Below are 18331 nucleotides of genomic sequence, written 5' to 3' on the forward strand. Positions count from 1 at the left end.
GTGACAAAAAGGGAGGGAAAAAAAAGAAAAGAAAAGACACTTGTGCTAATTAGCTAATTGATTAATTCATTTTTAGCACGTAATGACTTGTCTGTCTACATGTTTTGGCATGTCTACATGTTTTGCCGTCTGTTTTTCTTTCGTTTATGCAGTCTGTCTGTCTGTCTTTTGCTTCCGCCCATGCTGCACTGCAGACACTTTCGCTCTTGCTCTCCACTTTCTTCTTTAATCTTCTGAGTTTTCCGACATTTTTGTTACTTTTGCTGCTTCTTCACGAGCAGCACTCAACTCCAACAAAGTGACCACGATTTTCAGGGAGTTTCCAGATTTCATGAGACCGTCTGTCCACAGCTCTGAGGCTGAAACAGAACGAGTCCTTGGGAACTAGACTGGCTTTTCCTTATGGGACTGTTTTCTCTTCTGGTCATAGACTATGAGGAATTAATGTGGATAAATCAACGTATAAGGTTCTGGAATATATTAACCAGCCTGTTTCAAAAGATGTCTGAGGGAAAGATGTCTGAAGGCAGTGACCTGAAATAACAGCAAACACTGATCCTATCTAGTGTATATTGTGACAGTACAAAAGGAGACTTCTCCTGGATCACCACCTTGCCGTGGTGGAGAAGCTTGCATGTAACAATGATCTCAAGAGCTATGCAGTCCGGAGCTTGGCTCCTGGTAGGGTCACCCAAGGCGGATAGGTCAAGGGGGAGGTTCCAGATGAAGTGTGATCCAACAAAGACCTCAACGGCGGAACTGGTGGAAGATGTCTCCAGGTCACAACAGCAGTGAATACGGATGAGGACTGCAACCAAGAGTGGCCCCCAATCGTGTTGGTTCTCCATGCCGTTGGGACTCTGGCCACCCCCTGCCAAGGACTGTGTAGTGGCTGCAGGAGCATCAGCCTCTCCACGTAAAAAGTTGTCACGTGCAAGCATCCTCCCACTATGAAGCTCCAGGATCGGCCTCTACGCCCACCTGAGGACCCAGAGGGAGGACAGTCATTCTCGACCCCGAGTGACTGCCGATGATGATGTATACAATAGGAGAGAACTGAAATGACAGCAAACGGTGATCCTATTCAGTGAAAGTTGAAGAGAGCATAAACGCTCTCAGAAGCTGGACAGCTGGACAGCTGGAGGCTTTGTTTCACTTTGGGAAAACTGCCTCCCCTGTCTTTTCCCTCCACTGAATGCACCAGCTGTGCCACGCTCAGCCAGATAACCACAGAGCTTGAAAAAAAGAATCTCTACACTCTACCAAATCCAAAAACCTGACAGTCTGTTTGCTGTTCTGTTTGCTGCTAATGTCCTGGAATCGGCTGACAATCACAACCAGGGACATGAAGCACATTGCAGAGCAGCTTTCGGACATAATGAGCCCCACACCGATGACAAATTGGACACTATTCTCTGGTCCGGTCTGAACCCACTTGGGTCTGACACCACAATGGATCTGAATATGTGCTACTGGCTAAACTGGGGAGCAAGACCAAAGACCTGTTTCCCCCCGCAGTGTCAAACCCTTAGCTCTGGACAGACATTGTCCAGGTGTAAAAGAGTCAGACACAATAAGGGTTCAGGCACAATAAGAGGTTCAGTTGGAGAACGGGTATATTGTTTTAGATAAGCTGCCTGTCAGTGAGCACAATGGTAATGCCGCAGCTAGCATTAGCTCTGCTAACACCAAGGCCCGTGCAGCAACAGCCTGTGATACAGCTAAGCCTGCGAGGAGCATCTCTCGGCAGTAGCCAGAGGTAAACAACAGATCAATAGCCGCTAAAGCTAATGTCACATCATCAGAACACGCACCAGACATGTGCAAAAGAAATTAACTTAGCCAGACAAGATATCAAACCAGAGACTACTGGTAGATGACCATATAATGAGAAATGTTAAAAGCAATGTTTTGAAAACTGTCCATCTACGCAATGCTACAGTTAGCAACATGGTCCAAACACTGCCACAAGTGTCTTTATGCATGCTCCATTTTCTGGCATCCATTCTAAACCCGTTGGTAGGCATTAATGAAAATGACATTCAGAACACTATGGATTTTGTGGATAAAGTGAGGGACATCATTATGGAGGGGATGAAACAATGGTCTCTTATGATGTTGAGTCTCTCTTCATGTGTGTTCCTGGTGATGAAGCAGTGGAGGTGGTCCATATGACATTAGAAAACAACCCCACCCTTAGCAAAGAAAGTTGAATCAGGAACTGATTCAACTTTCTTTGATTTTCTGACCTGGATTATTGAGCATGCATAAAGACATTTAGACCCCACCCTTGGCAATAACGGTGGGGTCTAAATGTCAATAGGACCACTCTTACTACTGACCAAGTGTGTTTGCTCCTGAAGCTGTGTCTTCAGTCCACAGGGGGCACTACTACAGGCAGAAGCATGGGTGTGCTATGGGTTTCCCAGTCTCACCTGTAGTGGCCAACTTGTATATGGAGGAAGTGGGAAAGAGGCTCTGATGTCCTAGCCATTTGTGGACGACACCTGGGTTAAAATTAGATCTCAGGATGTAGGACATTTCACCGACCACATTAACTCTGTGGACACCACATCAAGTTCACCAGGGAGGATGTGGAACATGACAGGTTAGTCTTCTTACACTGTGGAATTGCAATTGGCGATGGAGGACATTTGATTGTTGATGTTTACCATAAACCAACACATACTGATCAGTACTTAAGGTTTGACTCTCATCATCCACTGGAGCACAAACTAGGAGTCATCAGGACGCTGGACCACCGAGGTGACAACGTCCCCACCGACACAGCAGCCGAGAAAGAGGAGATATCCCACATTAAACAGGTCCTGGTTAAGTGTGGTTATCCTAACTGGGCGTTTGTCAAAGCCAGGAAGACGCCCAAACAGTGCACCAGCCAATCGAAGAGAGGAGGAGGACAACAGCTGTCTAAGAGTAAACCAGTGGTGATTCTGTATGTTGCAGGAGTGGTGGAACAGTTGGGACGTGTATTTTCCAAACACCGTGTCTCAGTTGCTTTCAAACCCCAAAACACGCTGCACCAGAAGTTTATCTTCAGTTGACTCGACTGCTGTAACGGTGTCTTTGCAGGTCTTTCTAAAAAACTTGATCAAACAGCTGCAGTTGATTCAGAACGCTGCTGCTCGAGTCCTTACTAAGACCAAAAAAGTGGATCACATCACTCCAGTCCTGAAGTCGCTACACTGGCTTCCTGTCCGTCAAAGAACTGATTTTCAAACTCTGCTCTTGGTTTATAGAGCACTGAGTGGTTCAGGGCCAAAATACATTTCTGATCTTCTGCTACACTATGAACTCTCCAGACCTCTCAGATGGTCTGGGAGAGGTCTGCTTTCTGTCCCCAGAGTCAAAACTAAACATGGAGAGGCAGCTTTCAGTTTATATGCACCACATATCTGGAACAAACTCCCAGAAAACTGCTCTCAGGTCTTTTAAAGACTTTCCTGTTTGTCTTTTATGAAATCAAGTCTGAAGCTTCTGATTATCATCTGTTCTGTAAGGTGTCCTTGAGTGCTCTGAAAGGTGCCCTCAAATAAAATGTATTATTATCATTATCATCTTACACTGCACTGTGAGTTTTACTCTATTTGTTTTTAAATGTATATGTTGCTTTTACATTTTGTCTCAATGCATTTATGTTTTATGTAAAGCACTGTGAATTCCTTGTTGCTGAAATGTGCTATAGAAATAAATTTGCCTTGCCTTGTCTATTCATTCTGCCTGTCTGCCTGTCTTACCCGCGGTGCGTCCCCACCCAGAGATGCTGCAGGTGTGGTTGGCGTTGAAGATGTGTGGTGACCAGGGAACACACACAGCACTGACAGCCGGATTTTCCACAAAACAGCGACTGGAAAACGGCAGCTTCTTTAATTGCATCAGAGCGATGTCATTCTCATAGTTACTTGCATTATACCTGCAGAGAGACAGACAGGAAGGAGAGGGAGAGGAGGAGAGAGACACAAGGACAAAATACGTTAGCATGTGACAGACCGAAAAAGAGACGGGCAGAGACAGACAGACAGACAGGTACATACAATGAATAGACAGACAAACATGCAGACAGACACAGACAGACAGAAAGCCAGACAGACAGAAAAACTGACAGACACAGACAGACAGTCAGACAGAAAGCCAGACAAACAGATCAGACAGAAAAACTGACAGACACAGACAGACAGAAAGCCAGACAAACAGATCAGACAGAAAAACTGACAGACACAGACAGACAGTCAGACAGAAAGCCAGACAAACAGATCAGACAGAAAAACTGACAGACACACAGATCAGACAGGCAGACAGAAGGGTATCAGAGTACCGGGGGTGGATGTGAATACGCTCTACAGGGATGATGTCTGTTGTGTCCTGAGCCTCGATGGTCTTCCATAGAGAGATCTTAATGCTGAAAGCACTCGGGTTCGGCCTGGACAGGACAACAGACACATTCAGTACACAGCATTACAACAGGCACTACTGACCCACAGACAGAGAAGACAATAGAGCGAGCTTCTAAGTCCCACATGATAAAACCGCAATGAAAATTGTTTTGTTAAATCCCCAACATGCCTACAGGCCAACCTACTTATGAAGAGGTGATGTTTCGATATGAGGTTCTGCTGAGTTCTTTATATTCATAAGACTTTCTGTTCTCTGGCTGGAATCACAGCCAGACACCACGGCTGGACACCACAGCCAGACACCAAAGCTGGACACCACGGCTGGACACCACAGCTGGATACCACAGCCAGACACCACAGCTGGACACCACGGCTGGATACCACAGCCAGACACCACAGCTGGACACCACGGCTGGACACCACAGCCGGACACCACAGCTGGACACCACGGCTGGACACCACAGCCGGACACCACAGCCAGACACCACAGCTGGACACCACGGCTGGACACCACAGCCAGACACCACAGCTGGACACCACAGCCAGACACCAAAGCTGGACACCATAGCTGGACACCACAGCCAGACACCATGGCTGGACACCACAGCCGGACACCACAGCTGGACACCACAGCCAGACACCAAAGCTGGATACCACGGCTGGACACCACGGCTGGACACCATAGCTGGACACCACGGCTAGACACCACAGCCAGACACCACAGCTGGATACCACGGCTGGACACCACAGCCGGACACCACAGCCGGACCCCATGGCTGGACACCACAGCTGGACACCATGGCTGGACACCACAGCCGGACCCCATTGCTTGACACCACAGCTGGACACCATAGCTGGACACCACGGCTAGACACCACAGCCGGACACCACGGCTGGATACCACGGCTGGACACCACAGCCGGACACCACAGCTGGACACCATGGCTGGACACCACAGCTGGACACCACAGCTGGACACCACGGCCGGACACCACGGCCGGACACCACAGCTGGACACCACAGCTAGACACCACAGCGGGACACCACAGCTGGACACCACAGCTAGACACCACGGCGGGACACCACAGCCAGACACCAAGGCTGGGGAGGTTGTTGTGTGTGTTGGATATTGGGAATTTTTTTTAATTAAAACTGATGGAAACCCTGTGTTTAATATGTTTTGAGCAAAACTACAAACACACACACACACACACACACACACACGCACACACACACGCGCGCACGCACACACACACGCGCACGCACACACACTCAGACTTAAACCCACATACACTCTGTCTAACCGACCTACCTGACACAGTGAGCAGCAGTGATGACCCAGCAGTCTCCTATGTATGCTCCAGCACAGTCTATGTTCTTATTCTCCTCTATAGCCACCTGCCACTGGATCTGAGTCTGACACACAAACACACACACACACACACACACACACACACATCAGAGAGACAGACAGAAAACAGGAAAGGAGGACATAAAGAATGACAGGTAGGTAGGTGTGTCTAACGAACCGGTTTTGCCGGGACTCCGCCCACCACCCTCCTGATTCTGTGTCTCTCTCTGGGCACCGCCACCTCGCTGTCCACCAGGGTCATGTTAGGAATGCCACAATGCAGAGACTCCATCTGCTCTCTGTTCTTCTTAATCTCTATACACACACACACACACACACACACACACACACACACACACACACACACACACACACACACACACACACAGTTGTTAAAACTGACGATATCGCACAAACAGCACTACCACTTCTACTGCAACTACTGTTTCTACTACTACTACTACTTCAGATACTGCAACTACTACTCTTCTACTGCTAATGCTACCACAACTGATTATACTGCTACTGAATAGTATTTATAATACTTTATCATTTATAATACTGAAGTTAGTGTTATTATTTATGCATTTATTTATTTTGGGCCCCCCCCCTTTCCTCCCCAATTGTACCCGGCCAATTACCCCACTCTTCCGAGCCGTCCCGGTCGCTGCTCCACCCCCTTCTGCCGATCCGGGGAGGGCTGCAGACTACCACATGCCTCCTCCCATATATGTGGAGTCACCAGCCACGTCTTTTCACCTGACAGTGAGGAGTTTCACCAGGGGGACGTAGCACATGGGAAGATGACGCTATTCCCCCCAGTTCCCCCTCCCCTCAAACAGGCATTCCAACTGACCAGAGGAGGCGCTACTGCAGCGACCAGGACACATACCCACATCCCGCTTCCCACCTGCAGACACGGCCAATTATGTCTGTAGGGACGCCTGACCAAGCCAATCATTATTTAATTACTACTGAATCATTACTTACTACTATCTTTATTATTAGTTATTGTCACCATTACTATTATTATTATTATTATTACACACAAACAATACTTAATTTCTTGTGTGTTTTTCATTTGAACTGAAGGTTTGCAGTAGGACTGTGGTTTTCACTTCCATACTGATCCACACAGATCCATACTGATCCACACAGATCCATACTGAGCCATACTGATCCATACAGATCCATACTGAGCCATACAGATCCATACCGATACATATAGATCCATACTGAGCCATACAGATCCATACTGATACATATAGATCCATACTGAGCCATACAGATACATACTGATCCATAAATATACATACTGATACACACAGATCCATATTGATCCATACAGATCCATGCTGATCCATACAGATACTACATACTGATACATATGGATCCATACTGATATATACTGATCCATACAGATCCAAACTGATTCATATAGATACATACTGATCTATACAGATCTATACTGATACATACTGATCCATATAGATACATACTGATCCACACAGATCTATACTGATACATACTGATCCATATAGATACATACTGATCCACACAGATCTATACTGATACATACTGATCCATATAGATACATACTGATCCATACTGATACATACAGATCCAAACTGATCCATGTAGATACACACTGATCCATACACATCCATACTGAGCTATACTGATCCATACAGATACATACTGATTCATACAGATACATACAGATCCATACTGATCCACACACATACTGATCCATACAGATACATACCGATTCATACAGATACATACAGATCCATACTGATCCATACAGATCCATGCTGATCCATACTGATATATACAGATCATTACAGATACAGCCAGTTTAAGATTGAAATGAAGACAGTACAGATCAGTTACTCACCAGTTTTTGGAGAGATGTACTCTGAAAAACAACAGAAACGGAGCTCATCAGCATCACCATCATCTCTTTGCTGAATGCAGAAGGTTGTCATGTTGTCATGGTGATACCAGTGGACCTGTCACTAGTTCACCAACCTGGATGGGGCAGAAGCCCCACGTTGTCGTTGCACATTAAACCAATAGCATTTGTCATGCTGTTTGTATTTGACAGGAAGGTTCAAATCCCACCTGCTGTGTGGAAGACATGACAGACTTCGGCTGAGAACACACGACTGCTGTCAGACTCGCTGAGCTGATGGAAGCCAGTGAAAGATCTGACTGACAGAGGAGGAAGGAGGCGGAGCTTCTGTCTGATCTGGATTGGTGAACTAGTACCTCTGGGTTATGATAGATAGGTGTGTTGTCGTGACGGACAGGTGTGTTGTTATTGCATTGTGTTGTACCTTTGTTGTTGAGGCGATGCCTGCCTGTTATCTCTGGTGGTGAAGAGACACAAGAAAAACACTCATTACTCTTGAGTGAGTGTGTGTGTATGTGTGTGTGTGTGTGTGTGCAGTGCACAGGGCGTGTGTGATGCGTCAGTGCAGTAGTATTGGGGTAGTAGTGCTTGTAGTTAGTGCATGCTGCTTCTGCTTACTAGTTTCAGCTCCTGCCGCCGGCTAGCCCTCTTTGTGGGGGTGAAAAGAGGAGCCGAATGCGTAAGTCTCCCCTGCCGGTACATAGCCTCTCTACCACCAAGACTCCTGCAGTGCCTCCTCATGGCCACACATGTTAACTGGGTATCTTGCGGTCCCTGGCTAAACTGTAGGGGATCTCGGAGCTGCTTGTTTTTTTTCCGCACCTGCATTCCGGGAACTCTGCCTCTGATTGGCTAGTACTCGTTGCCTCCATTGGTTAAGGTTAGAATAGGGTGGGGTTAGGGATAGGGTTAGCCAATCAGAGATAGAGTAGGGGCGGGTCTTCCCGGAATCCAGGCGTGACGGACGCGCAGTCTTGCGGAAAACAGGTACGAAAAAAAATCACGCCTCGGAGCTACAGTGGTCCCCAGAGGTCTAATGCGCAGGCCCACGTGAAGTGGACACACCCTGGCATTGACCAATCACTGTCCCGCTGCCTTGTGGGTAAGTGTAGGACGACAAAGCTTAGGGGAGCACACCCTGAGAGAAAAGCAAGATGCACGGCGGCGCACGATAGGCGGTCCTCTGACAGACTGGAGCTCCGGCAGCCTCCTGCAGCTGTGGAAGAGTGCTGGTCGTCTTGGGCCCCCCTTGCCACCAGATCCCACCCTCTCACAGTGAAGAAGTGCTGCTGGGACATGCGCACCCCCAGCGGCACTGTAAATAATCTCTTTGCGCAGGTATCCACCTCTGCCTCGGTGAGACCAGCAACCGGAATATGGATCAAAGTCTGGCAGCGGTGGGGTGTCTGGTGACGGGAGCAGGTATGAATGCACTGGAAGCTCCTAATCAGACCCCTGCACGCCAGTGGCACAGGGCTATTCATGGTCACCAGCAGCTGGGTTTGAGTGGCAGCTGCTCTCGGCAGACCCATGTGACTGAGCAGCCCTATTTAGGAGCCATACTGCTCACGCCAACTGGGGAGGGGCCTAGAAAAGGTGGCCTAAACATTGCCCACTCAAAACATCCTTGATAGGCTACCGCACCTGTCGGGACATTCCACTCTGCGGTCGAAATAAACAAAAGAAAATAATTCCCTTTAAACCGGCAACGCGGAACATAAGAACTCTGCTGGACGGACGTTAATGCCGAAAGACCTCAGCGAAAGACTGCACTCATTGCAGCAGAACTCAACCACTACAATGATGACATTGCTGCACTCAGCGAAACCAGGTTCCTGGATGAAGGCTCCCTGAAGGAGGACACCTACACCTTCTTCTGGAAGGGATACCCTGCAGGAGGACAACATCAGCATGGTGTGGGATTTGTGATAAAAAACAGCCTCCTACCAAGACACACTGAAACACCGATTGGCATAAGTGAAAGGCTCATGTCACTCAGGATCCCTCTGGCCAAGAAACGCTATGCCACCCTCCTAGGTGCCTATGCACCAACACTGCCATCAGAGGATGACGCAAAGGACCACTTCTATCAGTCACTAGATGAGGCTCCAAGCAGGACAAGATCTTTTTGCTGGGCGATTTCAATGGCAGAGTGGGGAAAGACAACAAGGTGTGGAGTGGTGTCATTGGTGGGCATGGCACCGAGAAAGTCAATGCAAATGGACTGCGCCTCGTAAGCCTCTGTGCTGTGCATGGCTTGACCATCACAAACACCCTCTTCCAATTAAAAAATAAGCACAAAGAATCCTGGATGCACCCATGCTCCAAACTTTGGCACCTGTTGGACTACATCATTGTGAGACGTGCTGATATAAAAGACGTCTTACTCACTCGTGCAATGAGAGGTGCTGAGTGCTGGACAGATCACCGGCTCATCATGACCAGGCTCCAGGTGGAGGTACGCCCTGCTGTTCGTCTCCAAAGGTCAGGAAAGAAGAGGCTTGACTGTACCTGGCAGTGTTGTAGTACTCGAGTCCAGGACTCGGACTCGAGTCCGACTCGAGTCCTGATTTTCATGACTCGTGACTCGACTTGGACTTGAGCACTGATGACTCGGACTTGGACTCGGACTCGCGAATTTACTGCATTCGGACTCGGAAGTTGGAGACCCGGACTCTGACTTTTTAATTGATAAAGACTGTTTTTGTTAGATTTTTTTTAAATAATAGGCCCTATTAAAATATATTGATAGCTATATTAATACTGTAACATTATTCAATTCCGTGTAAGGGCAGGCACGTGTGTTCCACCTACATGCGGATTCACGTGGCGTGCATACCGTCATGTTCAGTAGCGCGAAGATGCCTAAAGAGACGCCCCGAATTGTGCTCTTTGCTTACACAGATTTTACAACAAATTCCAGCAAGATCACTGCTAGATGTTCGATATGTAAACGAACTATTGAGGAGAAGACCGGGACAACCTCAAACTTCAACAGACATCTGTCAAGGATGCACCCAGAAAAGTAAGTGATATGCAGTCAGCTGATGATATGGTTGGTGATCAGTTAACGTTAGCTAGCTAGCTATCTAGCTACGGTAACAATAGCCTCTGAAGTAACTCAACCACTGGTCCAAGATGTTGGGTTAGGTCGTGTGGCGGGTATATCATGTCACTAGAACCGTTGGGTTAGGTGGTGTGGCGGGTATATCATGTCACTAGAACCGTTGGGTTGGGTGGTGTGGCGGGTATATCACGTCACTAGAACCAAGTGAGATTGTATAGGTAAGTTAAGTAACGTTACTGTTAGAGTGCTAATGCAGCATTGCACAGAAAAGTCACAGCACGGTTCGCTTTCGGTACGAGCTTGCCATCCATCTCACTAATGAGTTGGTAAGTAACACGCAGCGTCTTCGTGTTATAGGGAAATTAAAACTGATTTTTCTTATTTATCATTTAGCTAATTACCAAGTAGCATACACTTAACAGAAAAAAACACACCACTCTGAACTACCGTGTTAGCATTAATCTTAACTAGCAATAACAAATCCGCACATTGCAGATCTCCGCCATAAATATTCTCCAAGTGCGGAGAAGGAAGAAGTCTAGCCTATATGCATCCACAAATAATGTTGATAAAATGTGCACAACTTTACAATGCAAATAAAAATAATTGTAGGCTATTACTCGCTAAATGGACTAATTGAAGAAAGCTAATGTGGATGCCGCCACTGGTTTTCTTGAGAGCTGGAGACGGTACGAGATTTGACGGATGTGGCATTTCCCCCTCGATGTACCAAAAACTACCGAATCGTATCATGATTCGTGACACCGCATAGGCTACTGTAAATATGGGGATATTTTTCTTTGCATATATGCAGCATTGGGTGTGCCAAATTCTAAAAAAAGACACGCGCGACGTAGCTTTTGAACAGTACTATGAACTGGCTCTATCTTCTAACAAAATCACACCCTCCCTGACCCATACAGAATAAACATACAGACTCACGGAGGATAGAGAGTTAAAGCTCAGCTAGGTAGCATGTAACATACTTAAATCAATAATTAAATGACTGGGTTTTGCTAATTAATCCCTGTCCTGTTAGTCTCATAAATTATGTATCTTTTCTCATACTTTTCATTTATCCAGCTAGCTTACATTAGTTAATCTACTAATATGGTAATGTTAGTTATATAGATAACTAAATATGTAACTTAACTGGTTATGGTTCAAACAACTATGTGTATAATGTGTAACATTTGTATTGTTATTGCATATTGTTATAGCTATAACGTTACACATTTTTTGCTGTAAGAAAGATTACTTGAAACAGTTTGGCATCAGCAAGCTAAAGTGTGTATCCTATCTTCCCCTAGGTTCCAAGAATACTTTGCCTCCACTGCTTCAGATGTGATGCCAGCTGCTCCAGGTCAGAAGACTATCACATCATTTTTAAATGATGGACAGCAAAGGATGTACGACCTCAAACATCCACGTCAGAAGGCTATAAGAGATGCCCTTGTAAAAGATCTAATCATTAAGTGCTGCTTGCCACTCTCCATCATTGACAACGAGGACTTCAAGCACTTCCTGCATGTCCTGGACCCTCAGTACCGGCCTATAGCAAGATCCACAATTTCCTCTGTGACCATTCCAGGAATGGTGGAAGTCAAGAAAGAACAGATAAAGAACCAGCTGGCAGAAGCATCGAGTGTTGCTGTTACCACAGACATTTGGAGTGATCGAAAGATGCAGTCATTCCTTGGAGTGACAGCACACACAGTGGCAATGGATAAAAAAAACAGGAACTCAGCCTTCAGTCATATCTTCTTTCCTGCAAAAGAGTGCATGGGAAACACTCAGGAGAGAAGATTGCAATGATGTTTGAATGCTGTGCTGAAGAATACCTGATTAAGGACAAGATCAACTTTGTCATAACTGACAATGCATCCAACATGAGAAAAGCTTTCCAGGCCAGCTTTCCCCTAGAGGATCCTTGTGATGCTGAAGCTCATGATCCCAGCACATTTGAGGAGGATGATGAAATATGGCAAGACCTGATGCCAGAAGATCAACAGACAGTCAATGACACTTAGGCTGAGAACTGTAAGATGCAGAGACTATCATGCTTCACACATTCACTGCAGTTGGTCATAAAAGATGGTCTGAAAGACACCAGTGGGCTGTCAAGCACCATAGCAAAGCTATCCCGTGCAGCCAACCTCCTCCACAGTGGCACCTTGTTTAAAGACTGCTTTGAAGCGTGTTTTGGTGATGCAACAATTCCAACAGCGAATGCCACATGATGGAATTCCACTCTGAAGCAGGTGAAGGCTTATGTGCATTTAGACATGCAAAAGCTGTCCAGTGTGTTGGAATCAGAGGGGCACAAAAGCCTTATCTTATCCCCGCGAGAGTATGCTCAGCTTAAAGAACTGATCAAAGTTCTTGATCCGTTCTTAGAGGCAACCAACCTAACTCAGGGTGAGACTACTGTCACCGTCAGTGTGATTGTGCCCTGTGTCCTCACTCTGCGCTGTCACCTGCAGGAAATAAGAGGAAAAGCCAGATACTGTGGGCCTCTGGTGAGAGCTCTGGAGAGCTCCTTGAAAACAAGGTTTGCAGAGGTTTTCAGTGCAGTCAAGATACCAGGAAGTGAGCCAGCTGAAGGAAGAGGCCCCACCAAATTTCCTTTCACCAATGCCTACGTCATAGCATCTGTGTTGGACCCAGCATTTGGCTTCCAGTGGCTAGAACATGATGTGCAGCTGGACAGTGACATCAAAGATGTGCTGAAGACTGAGATCAAAGGTGAGAAATGTTTTGATTAATGTTAGTTAAGTGATTAACTATTTGATTGTTGTGATGTTTATATCATTGAAGGTGTTACAATAAAGCACATAGACATGTCATTTGTCATGTAGGCCTAGTCAATAACATATTTGTAATGAGTCCCCCATGCCCCCCTCTCATTTCAGAGTATATAAAGGTAGAGGGTGACAAGCAAGTGGTATCAACAGCAGATGCAGCGGAAGCAACAGGACCAGGGGAAGGTGAACTTTCAGAGTCTCCTCCTGAGAAGCAGTTGAGAATGTTCTCCCACTATAGGAGGACTCCCTCCTCCACCGAGAAGAAGCCGTCTGGCCAGGCTCAGTTGACTGCATACCTCAACTTGATCGCTGAGCAGGACTCTGACTCAGTCCCGTGCCTCAGGTTTTGGCAGCAAAACAAATCCAAATTCCCTACCCTCTATCAGATTGCCACACAGGTATTCTCTATCCCTACCTCCAGTGCGCCCATTGAAAGGGTATTTAGTCATGGAGGCATTTTGATGAGGCCTCACCGTGCAAGGTTGAGTAGTTCCATGCTGTCAGATCTTATGTTTTTGAAATGCAATGTGTATGCTTAAAACTAGTGCCACCAGCCTTTTGTTCCTAACTATTCCTGAGAGACAATGTCTTTTGACTAGTTTTATGAATGTATTGTATGCTGTGGAACTTACTTCTGTATACTGTTTCCACCATTTGCTAATATCATGCTATTTACAGCTATCAATGTGTTTTGAAGCACATCCAATGTTCAGAATGTCAAAGAAATTCAGACTGTTCTAAAAATGTGTGTGTGCGCGCATGCTTGCGCGTGCATGTGTGCGAGTGTGTGGGTGTGCATTTGTTTGGCTATCGTGTTACAAAGTAATTAAACTCCCTTTGAAATGGTGACAGCTGTGTCATTTATGTTTAATGTAGACCTTTTTTATTTGTATGTCAGATCTTTGACTGTGCCCGAGTGGATCACTGGAGCCATCTTGGAACTCGACTCAGACTCAACCTTGATGACTCGGACTCGGACTAGGGTAATAGGGACTCGACTCGGACTCAGGTAATGGGGACTCGACTCGGACTTGACTCGACTTTTCTTTGGTGACTCGGACTTGGACTCGAACACTGGGGACTCGAGACTCGACTCGGACTCGAGGTTTAGTGACTCGACTACAACACTGGTACCTGGCTAGAAAAGGCTGAGGTCCAGAACAATCTCTGCCTCTCTCTGGCTGAAAACCTGGAAGACATTGAGCTTCTCTTGAGCACGGATGATTCTATTGACAGGAAATGGTCTTCCATGAGCTCCAAGCTTTATGAGGCAGCATCCCAATCCATCGGTTACAAGAGCAGAAAGCACCAGGACTGGTTCAATGACAACACAGGCACAATAACTTCCATACTCAAAGGCATGCATAAAGCACACAGTGCTGTCCTCAACAATCCCACATCAGCTGCACTCCAGCAACAATGGCATGCATCCAGGAGAGAGGTGCAGTCAAAATTGCATGCCCTGCAGAATGAGGTGGATATCGAAGGCAAATGAAATACAATCCCATGCCGATAGAAACGATATGCACAACTTTTATGATGTAGTGAAAACCATCTCCGGCCCAAGAAACTGCTCTGTCTCCCCCCTGAAGTCTGATGATGGTACCACCCTCATAAAGGACCAGAAACTCATCACAAAAAGATGGGCAGAACATTTTGAGACTCTTTTGAACCAGCCCTCCCCAACAGATCCCTCAGTCTTGGATCAACTACCTGTCCGCCCCACCATCCAAGACCGTGACCGTCCACCAACCTTTGAAGAGTTTCATTGTGCAGTTAGGTCGCTGAAAAATAACAAGACCCCTGGCCCTGACAGCATCCCTGCAGAGATTTTTAAACAGGGAGGCTACCTCTGCACCCGTGCACTTTTCCTGTTCATCTCACACGTATGGAAGAACGAAACTGTCCCTCAGCAGTGGAGGGATGCTAACATCATCTCCATATATAAAGGCAAAGGAGACAAGTCCCTCTGTGGCAACAGCCGTGGCATTTCACTACTGGCTGTTGCTGGAAGAGTCCTGGCCAAACTCATGTTACACAGGCTGGTAAAACACATCTCAGAGGAGCTGTTGCCTGAGTCACACTGTGGGTTCAGGAGGAATAGGAGTACTGTGGACATGGTGTTCACAGCACGGCAACTCCAGGAGAAGTTTAGGGAGCAACACCAGGACCTCTTCATAGCCTTCATCGACCTGTCAAAGGCTTTCGACACAGTCAACAGGGACATCCTATGGAACATCCTCCTGAAGTTTGGCTGCCCATGAAAGTTTGTTAACATTCTTCAACAATTTCATGTGGGGATGATGGCACGTGTGACCATTGGAGGCCAGGAATCCGAGCCCTTCGGGGTGTGCACCGGGGTACGTCAGGGGTGCATCCTTGCTCCAGTTCTTTTTAACATCTTCCTCCTGTGTGTGACATTGCTGCTCCACAAGGAAATCAGGAAGGACAGTGGGGTTACTGTGGACTTCAGACTAGATGGAAACCTATTTAACATCCGTAGGCTCCAAGTGGTCACAAAAATGACATGTGAGCACATCATCGAGTTACAGTACGTAGAGGATTGTGCAGTTGTGGCCCACACACCCAAGGCACTGCACGCTACCCTTGCAGCTGCTGCAAGGGCGTATGGTAGGCTGAGTCTCTCTATAAACGTGGCAAAGACTGAAGTAGTATGCCAGTGGGCATCTACTCCTCCATCTCATTCACCAACCTTCACCATCTCCGACAAACCACTCGCAACAGTGAAATCCTTCAAATACCTGGGCAGCTTCCTGTTTGACGACTGCAGCATCGACAGGGAGACACAAAACCGGATTAAACCAGCGTCATCCTCTTTTGGCAGACTTAGGAGAAGGGTCTTTCAAAAAAAAAGACCTCAACCTCCACACCAAAATATCTGTCTACTTGGCAGTTGTCATCACGACTCTCCTCTACAGCTGTGAGGCGTGGACCCTGTACAGCCACCACCTCAGGATGCTTGAGGCCTTCCACATCAGATGCCTACAATGCATCCTGAGGAGAACCTGGCGGGACCGAGTGCCCCATACTGAAATACTCCGCAAGACCAACTGCATCAGCATGGAGGCTGCCGTCACCCAGCACCAACTTCGATGGCTCGGTCACGTCATCAGGATGCCAAAGGAGCGCTTACCGCGTAAAGTGCTGTATGGCCAGCTACATCTTGGCCGCCGCTTGGCAGGGGGCCAGAAAAAACGGTACAAAGACCAGCTGAAGACCATCATAAAGAAGTGCAGCCTGAACCCGAGACAGGTGGAGGACACTGCCACCCAACGCTCCATCTGGCGGCAGCTCTGTCAACAGGGGGCGCAAAAGCTCAAGGAGGACTGAGGTGATCGATGGACCAGGAGACGACTAAAGAGACATGAAGCCAGTACCAGACCTACACCCCCAGTCAGTACACCTACACCCCCAGTCAGTACACCTACATCCCCAGTCAGTACACCTACACCCCCAGTCAGTACACCTACACCCCCAGTCAGTACACCTACACCCCCAGTCAGTGCACCTACACCCCCAGTCAGTACACCTACATCCCCAGTCAGTACACCTACACCCCCAGTCAGTGCACTTACACCCCCAGTCAGTACACCTACACCCCCAGTCAGTACACCTACATCCCCAGTCAGTACACCTACACCCCCAGTCAGTGCACCTACACCCCCAGTCAGTACACCTACACCCCCAGTCAGTACACCTACATCCCCAGTCAGTACAACTACACCCCCAGTCAGTACACCTACACCCCCAGTCAGTACACCTACACCCCCAGTCAGTACACCTACACCCCCAGTCAGTGCTCCCACCTGTTGTCTGTGGCAGACAGTGTGGATGGCGGATTGGGCTTTACAGCCATAAGAAGACTCACAAGTAACAGAGGCAGGATTGTCATCGTCGGACACGACGGACAACCGTAAGCAAGTGTGTGTGTGTGTGTGTGTGTGTGTGTGTGTGTGTGTGTGTGTGTGTGTGTGTGTGTGTGTGTGAGTGAGTGTGTGACTGAGTGTGTGTTACTGCTGTCACATTATATTCGAATATCGAATTTAGTTTCGAATTTGCATAAAAACACGAGATTCGAACATAAATGGGGAAATTTGAATTGAATAAATAAATAAATAAATACATTGATTGTACTTTAAAATTATTAATTAATCAATGTCAAAAATGCCGAAAGTAGGCTACGGCAAGAATTCCAGCTCTAATTACCCATAAGTCCATTACCCATAAGTCCATGGAGCGGAAACGTAGGCCTAGGCTGCAGCCAGAAACGAGAAATGGAGGAATTTGGTGCTGCCGACAACGAGCCCGATGATCAGCATACCAGAAAGATCGTCACTCCAGAGAATCTTAGGAGTGCGATTTGGAAACACTTTGTTTTTTGGAGTGTAAATGGAAAGACTGAAAACAAGGACAAGGTAATATGCAAACTATGTGAGCGTGAACTAGCATACCATAGTTCCACGACCGACCTACATGCAGTTCCATCATCCGGCCGAATACAAAGAACTGCAGGACCCTGCTGGTGCGTCTGCTGCTGCTAAACAACCCAGGCTGACAACGTTTTTCTCACCTTCGGCTGCTCTGTCCTCTACACGAAAAGAGGCGATCACTTCACAACTCACCAAATTCATATGTAAAGACATGCGGCCAATAAGCATCGCGGAAGGTGGAGGCTTTAAAGATTTTCTCCGTGAAATTGAGCCACGTTACACTATCCCGAGCAGAACCACAATAACTAAAAACATTGTGAAACTCTACGAT

The 18331-nt window shown here is 47.1% G+C and overlaps 1 protein-coding gene across 3 annotated transcripts in view; it reads right to left on the minus strand.

Annotated features, from left to right (window-relative positions):
- The window catches only part of cfi (complement factor I), a 43798-nt gene that overhangs the window by 3375 nt on the left and 22092 nt on the right, over positions 1-18331 (minus strand). For all 3 annotated transcript variants that reach the window (XM_056300466.1, XM_056300467.1, XM_056300468.1), the window contains exons 10-15: positions 8103-8135; positions 7661-7681; positions 5942-6078; positions 5725-5828; positions 4334-4438; positions 3756-3931 (exon numbers count right to left, since the gene is read on the minus strand). In XM_056300466.1, coding sequence (XP_056156441.1) covers positions 3756-3931; positions 4334-4438; positions 5725-5828; positions 5942-6078; positions 7661-7681; positions 8103-8135 — 576 coding nt within the window. The remainder of the gene's footprint in view (positions 1-3755; positions 3932-4333; positions 4439-5724; positions 5829-5941; positions 6079-7660; positions 7682-8102; positions 8136-18331) is intronic.

Source organism: Lampris incognitus, chromosome 20 (genome assembly GCF_029633865.1).
Source record: "Lampris incognitus isolate fLamInc1 chromosome 20, fLamInc1.hap2, whole genome shotgun sequence".
Lineage (NCBI taxonomy): Eukaryota > Metazoa > Chordata > Actinopteri > Lampriformes > Lampridae > Lampris > Lampris incognitus.